Here is an 11,879-nt window from a genome sequence, read left to right as displayed (position 1 = left end):
CCAAAATTGAACACTGTAAATTACCACTGATCTTAATGTGTGTACGTGTGAGACAGAGAGAGAGAGAAAAACTTCTGCACAACAATTCAGATGCAATTATCTTCCACAACCAAATGTTTGGTTCCAGTTTTCATATAGTTCCAGATCCTTTGAAGACACACTGGGTCGCACAGTTTTGAAAGCATTGTCAAAGTCAAGAAAAGAAATAGGCCGAACTTGTTCGGGTGTGATGGTTGCAATGTCCAGGGACTGAAGGCTACGGATAGGACCTAAAGAAGCTTCTCGACAGAGCTGTGTCATGTCTGCCCCAGAAAATCCATCAGATTTTTTAACTATGAGCTCAACTTCCTCTTCTCTTAGACAGCAGTGCTCCTTTGACATCAGACGAGTTACAATCTGCTTCCTAGCTGAAGCTTCAGGAAGAGGGATGTACAGCCTTTTTACCAGTCTTCTTCGGGCAGCCTCATCAATTTCTTGCGGACGATTTGTTGCTCCCACCACTAGAATACGGTCTTCAGACGAGGTTGTTGCTCCATCCAACTGGACTAAAAATTCAGTTTTTATTCTTCTAGAAGATTCATGTTCCCCATCTCCACGCTGAGACAAGAGAGAATCGATTTCATCAATGAAAATCACAGCTGGCTGCTGACATCGTGCCACAGTGAACAGTGCACGGACCATCTTTTCCCCCTCACCTACCCACTTGGAGGTCAGCGAAGAGGCACTAATGCTAAAAAAAGTAGCTCCTGATTGACACGCAATGCACTTGCCTATAAGAGTCTTGCCTGTCCCAGGGGGGCCAAAGAGAAGAATTCCTTTGGGAGGACCACGTAACCCTGTAAAGATGTCTGGTCTCAGCATAGGCCAGACTACTATCTCCTTTATAGTTGCTTTAGCAAAGTCTACTCCAGCAATGTCATCCCAGTTCACTGGAGGTCCATGGTCCATGATCTCGTGCATAATAAGTTCAATCATTTTTGGTTCTATGTTCTTCAAACGTTCATCCACTGGAAATGAAGACTCTGTTGGTCCAGCGCCATAAGGTTTATACTGCGGCCCTCCATTTTCATTCCCATCTTGTCTTGGCACCGGAGGGACAAATTTTCCAAATGGACCCCGAGACCTTCCAGCTCCCAAAGATTTTTTAATACCACCATAGGATGAGACTGGTGTGCGTTGAGGCTGATTGTGATATTTCTTTTGCTGGTCTACCCAGAGCTGTTCTTTTGCAGTTTTAAAACCATTGCTCTCCTCACTCCCATTTCCACTCCCTACAAAATTCTTGGCTTCTGTACTAGTGGAGGGCTTGGAAGAAGCAAGGCTAGAAGAAGTTGTATTGCTGCTTTCATCACTGGAGCTATAAAATGTTTTCCTTTTCCCTGGGTTTCCAGACCCTGCCGGAAGAGAGGAGTGATTAGAAAAAGACAAATTCTGTCTAATCTCAAAATGACTTGGGGGTTTCACAGAACCGCCACTTGCTGCTTTGTTGTTTCCGGATAATGGACTTGCACAGAAACCTGTATTAGGCAGTTCATTTAAAGAGGCAGAGGAGGCAGGAAGTATATCTGTAGTTTTGGTCACAGAAGGCACACTACTTTGAAGACATTTCAAAGACGAGAGACTCTCAAGAATATCTGGTCCCTGACTTATACATTTTGATGAGCTAGCCCAGAGATCGGTATCTACAGCACTGCTGCACACATTGAGTTTAGACAGACCTGGAGTAACAGAGGCACTGACCTGCTTATCAACTACCACAAAGGCATCTGCTGGTGCCATCAGAGAGCTTTGGAACTTTTTGCCAGCTTGCATCAACTCTTGAACACTCTTTAATTCAAACACATTACTTGTTGTCAAGGAGGACTGCCACTTGTCACTGTCATTTTGCTGACATCTTGCCAAAGTCAAAATGTTTTCAGCATAGTTATTCAAGCCAGTCTCTGTGTTGTCAGAGTCAATAATGGCAGAGTATTTCTCTGCATATTTTTTGAACAGGTTGGTAGCACAGACCTGGGAGATCTCAGAGTTTGCCCATGCATACTGAATGCGCAGAATCTGTGCACGGTATCCATCTGCCTTCTGTCCTGGTGTACAGGTGTCAGAGGTAATAGCAAAGTAATTCTTCTGCCATTCACTCAGGTGTACAGCACTAGAGACAGGTGTCTGCATGATCTATGCTGAAACAAATAGAAAGATTTAGCATTAAGATACAAAGAAAAAAGTTAATTTCAGCATCTACTTAATTATATTTTTGCTATCTTCTCCCTTCTAAATTCATAAATGTATAGTTAATTAATTGCTAACTATTTTAAGTCAGAGGGATAGTCAGCAGACTATGTATGACACTTAGCTGGGCTGCATACTTTACCATTCCTACAAAACAGGAACATTTATGGCATAAAACCATAAGGATCCAGGCTTTTCTCTCTCTCCTTTCAGACTGCTCCTTATAACAGGTCTCCCTGGGAGAGGGGTTAAAAGGAGAACTGCAGGGTAACAGATGGCCAGATGAGGTAGACTAACTAAACACAAGTCAGCAATGGTTAACCCTTATTGGGGAGAAGTCTATAGAGTATTACTTAAGACAAGTATTTAGTTGCCAGAATGAAGAATCTGTTACTATGATCCTAGTAGAAATGATGAATACACAAAGTTTGTGGGTTGGAGGGGCAGGGGAAGAGACTGGAAAGCTCAGTGCGGAGTTAGTATAGGGTTTTTGTGATTTTTTTTAAAATGAAAATTAAGCGCATGCGTTACTTGATAGTAAATGCGAGAGTACCTTCCAATAATTCACCTTTTTAGATTAAAACTTCCCATTGCTTTGTTTCTGTCCACCAGTGAACTTTTTAGGTTTAGAAATCCCTTTAGAAATCAGCTATTTTTTATTTAAAATTGAGGATGCACTTCTTTTTACAGAGCTACAGCAAAAGGGGCTGAAAAGTATGAAAGATGAAATATGGCCTGGAATGAGCTTTTCACTAAGTTTGGAAAAATATATATATACATACATTGTATTTGATTGACTTTCAAAGTTATTGTCTCTTTGAAGTGTGCTTATCAGGCACATGCAATGCTAATTTTGGTAAAGCCTAGACTTAATGGTATAAGTACAGGCACATGTGCATGCTCAGTTTGGGAAATCCACAATTATCTCAAAAGCTCTCTTCTTCCAGTTCTTCAGTCTCCCCACAAACTGTGTTTGTTTCAGTGTGTTATAGTTCCAAACTGATCAGGTTCTAGTTCTTTGGCCTCAGAGTGCATTGTGACTTTCAGTAAATTTAAATCGATGACTGTGGAGTAGAAATTCAGTATGCTTATAACTGAGCATTTAATCTGGGCTCCAGAACCTGTGTCACTGGTAATGATACACAAGATGGAAATAGTCCATCCTGAGTCTCACATCCTAGCCTGAGTTTGCAAACCTGCCATTTAGAGAGAAAAAAAATTATTTGCAAACCCAGCACATCCAGATTAGAAATCAGTGAGCCACAATGAATATGGAACCCCACAATGCAATTTTTACAATCTTTCAGGGTAAAGCCCATACAATGCTCTTAAATTTACAATATAAATGAGATTAGAACACTGGTGATACACATCACAAACAACATAATTCACAAATATAACTACATTACTTAAAATTAGCTGCAAGCAATTTGCTTCCTATGCCTAACAGAACAAACAGCACATTTAGAGACAGGATGCCATTCATAGCTCAGATTACACATCAGACACTTCTTACTAAATGAATACACATTTCAGGAACATTTCATAAAGTGCAATAGGTTACAACCAGTGTGTCTGTAGTTTAATGGTGGAAATTCATACTGTAAATTCAGTTATTGCAAGGTACATGCTCACATGGAGTTTCTTCATAAAGCTGCTCAAGAGATTGCATCCTGTACTACACATGAAGTCCCAATTTTAAAATAAAGCTCATTTTTTGTTTCCATGATTCCAAGGAAAACATCTTAAATTTTGAACCAGATGGAAAAGTGAACAGAGAAGTATGTCAAATGAACAACAAAGTACTCATGTAGCAAGTATGCTTGCAGTTTCACTATCCAGGGGCTAGACTCACTGATTGTCAAATTGACCATGCCTATTTTATTAACCTACAGGCATTTAGAGACAGGTAGGAAATTAACAGAAAGGTCCAACAAATTCAGTATCTGACAATCAGTATACTTTCAGGAAACAAAGGCCTTTGTTCAAGACTACCTCCCAATTTTATCTAGCCAATACACTGAACAACAGTTTGCAGGTATTAGAACTAAATCCACTTTCAAACTGTAGTCCCCCCACCCTACCAAAAAGCTAAAACACGAACTTTAAAGAGCTTCTGATGAAGCTTTCTAATAGACATCTAAACTCGAAAAAGTATTTCCCCGTGTACTGCTACTGACTCTGTTCCAGGATATAGTTGTATCTAGATAGTAACAATCTTTATAGAAGTACATTTAATAAAGCAACAATAATAAATCCATGACATGCACCATTTCACTTTAAATGATTAATTAAAGCTGTTCACCCTCAGCAAACCCAAAGATATGCAATTACCTGACAACCTCACACTGCATGCCATCTTATCCCTCTAGTCACATACCAATACATACTCATATTCAGGATGGCACCATAAATGCCAACTCTCAGACAACAGCCTGTAGGGAAGAAAATAGGAACAAAACGCCCAGAATCCCTAATTATTGCTTCACGTTTAAACTGTCACAATTAGCAAGATAAATGGGAATCTTTAAAACTGCATTAGGTAATCACAGAAGGATCCCTCACCAATTAGGGCCTGGTCCTGCAAACACTCTCATGCTTACCTAGAAGCAGCTGAACAGTGCCACTGACTTCAATGTGATTCTTCATATGCTTGAAGTACATGGGTAAATGCTTACAGGACTTGGGGCCAAGCCTCTAGATTAGATCCTCTGATCCTATTGTAAATCAGTAAAACCAGAAGATAACAGCTATTACTAACCAGGATGTACACAACTTTTTTTTAAAATGGGGGGGGGGGGAGTTGAAATAATCAAGTAATAGCTGTTTAATATCACTTTGATGAGTATTTTTGTACTATGACTAGATCTGTCAACTTCCAATAAAGTGAGACAAGCCATTTCAGTTCTAAACTCACTGTTTCCCTTTTATTACTCTGCAAACTGTACGGGATCAGCAGCAATGTCTACACCCAGAGAAAAGCCCAGAGGAAGAAATTTAGGGGCTTGGCAAACCATGTGGGCTGGGCCCCACCTCTCCCCATTTCACCCGAGTTAGATATGGGGGCACTAAGCCCAGGGTCCTCCTGCACCCTTGCCTATTGCATGCGTACTTCCCGTAGGGAGCTGCTGCCTGGTCTCACCTGTGCAATCCAAACAGCTTCCCACGGGTATCAGCGTGTACACACGGGGGGAGGGGGGGGTTGAACCGATTTGAGTAAGGGGCTGGCGTAGCACGTTTCAGCCCACTGCTGCCCTCACACCCCCTGCCCGCAACAAGGTCCCAGGGCGCAGCGCAGGGGGCCACTGAGCGCCCGCGTGCGGACCTCGAGCGCGCGCGCAGCAGGCTCTGCGCGGGCGGGGCGGGATCGGTGTCAGTCACCCCCTGGGGCCGCGCGTCTCCCAGAAACTTTCGCCCCACGCGCCTACGAACCGTCTCCCCCGCGCGCTCCACGCTCGTCTCGCGGGCTCCAATCCCGCCCTACCTTAGCCAATCAACCAACCAGCTCAGCGCCAGAGAGCGCCGACGGGGGTGGAGGGGAGACGCGCAGCCAATCAGAATCCGGGGGGGCGGACGGAGCGGGTAGAAAAAGACGCGGGGAAGTGAGCGCGCGCCGCCGTTAGTGGGTCTGGGGTACCTCACAGAAAGCCCCGCCTTGACGGCGCTCCCATTGGTCGTGCCAACAGCGCTGTCTTCCAATAGGAGCAGGATCCGTGCCGCGCGGGGGGCCGGATACCCAACAGGCGCCACTCGGGGCGGGCTCAGCCTGGGCGTTTGGGGGCGGGGGCGAGCGTTTTTCATCACGATAATGCGTCTGTTCGCGAGGCCTGGGCGGGGGGGGCTGTTCCCCAGTGGAGGCAACCCACTCCCATCCCCCCCCCCCCCCGCTTCTTGCACGGGGGCGCGTCGCTGCATCACCCCCTCCCCTCCTGTCCTCGCCAGCTGCTGCGTGCCCCTGGCCCGCTCTCCTCCCTGCCCCACTCGGCCCCTGCTGTGCACTGCCCCCATCCCCGCACTGCTAGCCGCCACAGGTTTAAAAATCAAGACGTGTCTTCCCCCCCCCCCCCCGCAATGGTGCAATTGGGTTAGAAAATCAATGATTTAAAAATGGATTCTTTGCCTTCTGAGTTTTTGGATTTTTACTGTTTAACTCGGGTCACCTTTTTCATGCTTCACAACCAGGGGGAGCCCCCGGGGGTCAAGAAAACCCCGCAAACCCCGATCCACAAAGCGATTTCAGTTCTCAACTCCCAGATCCACAAAGGGATTTCAGTTCCTGCCCGCCCATGGAAGTTAGGAACTGAAATCCCTTTATGAAGCTGGGCCTGAATGTTTTAAGACTTAACATGGTCAAACTTTTAGTGTGCTTGGGACCCTCATCATGTGCGCCACAAGATTCTTGACCACATGAGCCCCTGTGAATTTTGGAAAAGCTTGCAACTAGGGCTATCGATTAATCACAGTTAACTCACCTGATTAACTCAAAAAATGAATCACGATTAAAAAATGAATCCCTGTTTTAATTACACTGTTAAACAATAGAATACCAATTGAAATTTATTAAGATATTTTGGATGTTTTTCTACATTTTCATATATATTGTATTCTGTGTTGTAACTGAAATCAAAGTGCATATTATTTTTATTACAAATATTTGCCCTGCAAAAATGATAAAGAAATAGTATTTTTCAGTTCACCTCATACAAGTACTGTAATGCAATCTCTTTGTCATTGTTGGGGACACTGGGGCATGGCCACTAGGTAACTCGAGGGGATGGAAGACCACGAGTGTCGATGAAGCCCCCTCGCACTAGGCCCCGGTGTCCTTGCCCGCCCCCACCCCCACCCCCACCCCCACCCCCCGCCTGGAGGCACTCGCAGCAGTTATGCTGAGGATCTGCAACAATATGTTGAAGAGTCAGACTGCCTGAAACTAAGCAAGGCCAAACAGGGCAGATATGGAAGAACAATGCTGAATAAAGCAGCTTTATGTATGGTTTAACAAATGATACAGAGAACAAGGGAACTAGCTGGGAACTGGATTGGCTGGCTATATGGATACTTAGGGCAGCTTGCTATTGGATAAGTATGCTGGAAAAAAAGATGTATAAAAGCCTGTGTAACTTCCTGCTCTGTGTGCAGGATTTGAGATTTTATTCTCCCTGTACCTTTTTGCAGCTGCAAATAAACTTTTCTGCTTCTCCACCCCGTTGTGATTATTGGGTGTAGCACACCGCGTAGCAAACCAACTTCAGCTGTTGTTTAGCCTCTTGGCACTGGGTGCCGGCTACATTATGAAAGTGCAACTTACAAATGTAAAATTTTTTGTTGTTACATGCCTGCACTCAAAAACCGAACAATATAAAACTTCAGAGCCTAAAAGTCCACTCAGTCCTTCTTGTTCAGCCAAAGTAAGCAAATTAGTTTACATTTACAGGAGATAATGCTTCCCCCTTCTTATTTATAATGTCACCAGAAAGCGAGAACAGGCATTTGCATGGAACTTTTGTAGCCGGCATTGCAAGGTATTTATGTGCCAGATATGTTAAACATTCATATGCTCCTTCATGCTGCATCCATGCTGATGACACTCGGATGATGACCCAGCACATGTTGTTCATTTTAAGAACACTTTCACTGCAGATTTCACAAAATGCAAAGAAGTTACCATTGTGAGATTTCTAAAGATAGGTACAGCACTCAACCCAAAGTTTCAGAATCTGAAGAGCCTTCCAAAATCTGACAGGGATGAGGTGTGGAGCATGCTTTCAGAAGTTTTAAAAGAGCAACACTCTGACGCGGAAACTACAGAACCCGAACCCCCAAATAATAAAATAAACCTGCTAGTGACATCTGACTGAGGGCTTGTCTACACTTACCGGGGGATCAACAAATGGCGATTGACGCATCAGCAGACCCGCTAAATCGAGTGCAGATCGCTCTCCTGTCATCTCCTGCACTCCACCAGATCAAGAAGAGTAAGGGGGAGTCGACAGGAAAGCATCTCCTGTCGACATCATGTAATGTGGACCCCGTGGTAAGCAAATCTAAGCTATGTTAATTTGAGTTATGCTATTCACGTAATTCAAATTGTGTAGCTTAGATCAAGTTTCCCCGTAGTGTAGAAAAGGCCTCAGATAATGAAAATGCGTCAGTCCACACTGCTTTGGATCGTTATTGAGCAGAACCCGTCATCAGGATGGATGCATGTCCCCTGGAATGGTGGTTGAAGCATGAAGGGACATATGAATCTTTAGTGCATCTGGCATGTAAATGTCTTGTGATGCTGGCTACAATAGTGCCATGAGAATGCCTGTTCTCACTTTCAGATGATATTGTAAACAAGAAGCAGGCACCATTATCTCCTGCAAATGTAAACAAACTTCTTTGTATGAGCGATTGGCTGAACAAGAAGTAGGATTGAGTGGACTTGCAGGCTCTAAAATTTTACATTGTTTTATTTTTGAATGCTGGTTTTTTTGTACATAATTCGACATTTGTAAGTTCAACTTTCATGATAAAGAGATTGCTGTACAGTACTTGTATTGGGTGAATTGAAAAATACTATTTCTTTTGTTTTTTATGGTGCAAACACTTGTAATTAAAAATAAATATAAAGTGAGCACTGCACTGTGTTGTTATTGAAATCAATATATTTGAAAATGTAGAAAACATCCAAAATATTTAAATGGTATTCTATTATTGTTTAACTGTGCGATTAATCACATGATTAATCACAATTAATTTTTTTCATTGCTTGATAGCCCTACATTCAATCCTGCCATTCAATTCAATCCTGCCACTTTATTTGAGAAGGAAGTCTTCTCATTTCAGGCAATAAAGAGATCATCCTTGTAGAAGACACATGCCCTGATCCTGCAAGTTTTTCCACGTGGCCCAGCTTCCAGGCTTAGGGCTAATGTAAAGGGTTGAGAGTGTGCATATATTTTAATAATTCTGCTTTGAGCCTCAGGTTCTTTTATATTAAGACAAAAGCCAAACACTTAAGGGAACAGTTTATGGGAATGTAAATAAATATCCAAGTGGTCTCACAGTTCATGTAAATAAATGTACAAAAATGAAATATTTCATTACACATTCTATTTAAGAGCTTCTATGAACTGTGAGAATATTTAAATTAGAAATGAACAATGCTGAATTTCAATTTTTTTTCAAACAAAGGGACTTTTTTTCAAAAACAAAAAAAAATTTCCCATTTCCAACTTGTTGTACTTTAAATATCTATGTTGCCTTAACTGTTCACTTCCCTCATTTAAACGGTAATATTCCCGTACACATTCATTTTGGCCAAAGTTTTCAGATAACATTTTCTTGGGTGCAATGTTCTGTCCACAATTACTTTTGCCTTCAATTTAATAAATGCAGTCATTTAAGTCACTCATGTGAGGTGCACCACAGTATTTAATTTTCTGTGGGCAACATTTCTTACATTGATTGGTGGGTTTTTGTTATTCCTTATGCCACCATTACTATCTACAGCAGCCAGGGCTTAAATTCTCAATGATTATTTCCCAGAAGCCCGGGCCCTCCGCCCATTCGGGGCTCCGTGCTTTAGCCCTGCAGGGGGAAGGGAACACCAGGGCTCAGGGCTTTAGCCCTGGCACCTCCCATGGGGCTGAAGCCCCAATCCCCAGCATGTGCTGTGGGGCTGAGGCACTGGAGGTCCAGCTAGTTTGAAAATATTTACTGGAGCTAGGGTTGCCAACATTCTAATCACACGAAACTGAACACCCTTGCGCTGCCTCCTGCTCCACCCCCCCCACTACCCCTTTTCTGCCCCGAGGCCCCACCATCCGCTCACGCCATCCCTCCACCCTCCATCACTCGCTCTCCTCCCACCGTCACTTTCACTGGGCTGGGGCAAAGGTTAGGGATGCGGGAGGGGGTGCAGGCTCCAGGAGGGAATTTGGGTTTGGGAGGGGGGCTCAGGGCTGGGGCTGGGGCACAGGAGGGGGTTTGGGGTGTGGGCTCTGGTCGGGTGGCGCTTACCTTAGGTAGATCCTGGAAACGGCCAGCATGTCCCTGCGGCCCCTAGGCAGAGCTGCCTGTGCCCACAGGCGCCGCTCCTACAGCTCCCATTGGCCACAGTTCCCAGCCAATGGGCGCTGCAGAGCCAGAGTTTGGGGTGGGGGCAGCGCATGGAGCCCCTGTGGCCACCACTGCACCTAGGAGTTGGACATTGTCAAGGTTCCTTCCCCACTCTGAACTCTAGGGTACAGATGTGGGGACCTGCATGAAAACCTCCTAAGCTTACTTTTACCAGCTTAGGTTAAAACTTTCCCAAGGTACAAACTATTTTACCTTTTGCCCTTGGACTTTCGCTGCCACCACCAAACGTCTAACACCGGTATTATTATTATTAGGAAAGAGTTCGTTTGGAAACGTCTTTCCCCCTAAAATCCTCCCAAATCTTACCCCCTTTTTTCTGGGGAAGGTTTGATAAAAATTCTCACCAATTTGCATAGGTGACCACAGACCCAAACCCTTGGATCTTAAGAACAATGAAAAAAGCATTCAGTTTCTTAAAAGAAGAATTTTAATAGAAGAAAAGGTAAAAAAGAATCACCTCTGTAAAATCAGGATGGTAAATACCTTACAGGGTAATTAGATTCAAAACATAGAGAATCCCTCTCAGCAAAACCTTAAGTTACCAAAAGACACAAAAACAGGAATATCCATTCCGTTCAGCACAGCTTATTTTCTCGGCCATTTAAACAAACAAAATCTAACGCATATCTAGCTAGATTACTTACTAAGTTCTAAGACTCCATTCCTGTTCTGTCCCTGGCAAAAGCATCACACAGACAAACCCAGACCCTTTGTTTCTCCCCACCTCCAGCTTTGAAAGTATCTTGTCTCCTCATTGGTCATTGTGGTCAGGTGCCAGCGAGGTTATCCTAGCTTCTTAACCCTTTACAGGTGAAAGGGTTTTTCCTCTGGCCAGGAGGGATTTTAAAGGTGTTTACCCTTCCCTTTATATTTATGACAGACATGCTGGCTGCTTCCAGCAGCCACGTGGAGCCAGGGCAGGCAGGGAGCCTGCCTTAGCTCTGCTGTGCTGCCAACAGGAATTTTACCGGCCTGGTCAGCGGTTCTGACCGGTGTTGCCAGGGTCCCTTTTCAACCTGGCTTTCCAGTCAAAAACTGGATGCCTGGCAACCCTAACTGGAGCTCCGCTAACAGCGGCAGTTCCCAAACTTTATTGGTTCACATACCACCTTCTTACAAATTTCTTCTTTTTGTGCACATTTATTTTAGGCCTAAATAGATATAAGTATTTACTGACTCATAGTTTAAAAAAAAAGTTTTGAATTTGGCTGGTGGACAGGTGCCTGGGGAAAATTAGAAGCGAAGGCAGTTTGGCTGGCGGAGTCTGGGTAGGAGGGTTAGAGGACGTGAGGTTAAGAGTGGGTTGGGAATTCTTAGACAAAAGATTTTTTTCCTCAGAAAATGCTGACATGTCAAAGCCAAAATATTTAGTTGGAATGTACTAGTTTTGGCAAAACTTTCATTGGGAAAGGTTTCTCGGATGGAATTTCTGGTCATAACCAGAGAAAGTCCCACTCCAGACTAGTTGAGTGGTCTAGATCTCTAGTCTGCCCGAGTCAGACCAGGGACTTGAACCCAGATCT

General features: G+C 44.0%; 1 protein-coding gene across 3 annotated transcripts; it reads right to left on the bottom strand.

The window, feature by feature from the left end:
* FIGNL1 (fidgetin like 1) lies at positions 1 to 5,682 on the bottom strand. 3 transcript variants are annotated; one of them, XM_073332713.1, is made up of 3 exons: positions 5,369 to 5,682; positions 4,830 to 4,943; positions 1 to 2,177 (listed from the first exon to the last, which is right to left on the bottom strand). In XM_073332713.1, the coding sequence occupies exon 3, from the start codon at positions 2,167 to 2,169 to the stop codon at positions 97 to 99; it is 2,073 nt and encodes a 690-aa protein (XP_073188814.1). In that variant the 5' UTR covers positions 2,170 to 2,177; positions 4,830 to 4,943; positions 5,369 to 5,682; the 3' UTR covers positions 1 to 96. The 3 variants fall into 3 exon arrangements, with proteins under 3 accessions (XP_073188814.1, XP_073188816.1, XP_073188815.1); XM_073332715.1 differs by lacking the exon at positions 4,830 to 4,943 and having other exon boundaries at positions 1 to 2,172; XM_073332714.1 differs by lacking the exon at positions 5,369 to 5,682 and having other exon boundaries at positions 4,830 to 5,015.
* Positions 5,683 to 11,879: the final 6,197 nt, after the last annotated feature.

Source organism: Lepidochelys kempii, chromosome 2 (genome assembly GCF_965140265.1).
Source record: "Lepidochelys kempii isolate rLepKem1 chromosome 2, rLepKem1.hap2, whole genome shotgun sequence".
In the NCBI taxonomy this organism is placed as follows: domain Eukaryota; kingdom Metazoa; phylum Chordata; order Testudines; family Cheloniidae; genus Lepidochelys; species Lepidochelys kempii.
Note: the sequence above shows the minus strand (reverse complement) of the source record. Positions and strands in the feature narration are given on the sequence as shown.

What these genes read in the sequence shown, in the direction of transcription:
- FIGNL1 (XM_073332713.1), bottom strand. Translation starts at nt 2,169, where the DNA reads ATGCAGACACCTGTCTCTAGTGCTGTACACCTGAGTGAATGGCAGAAG.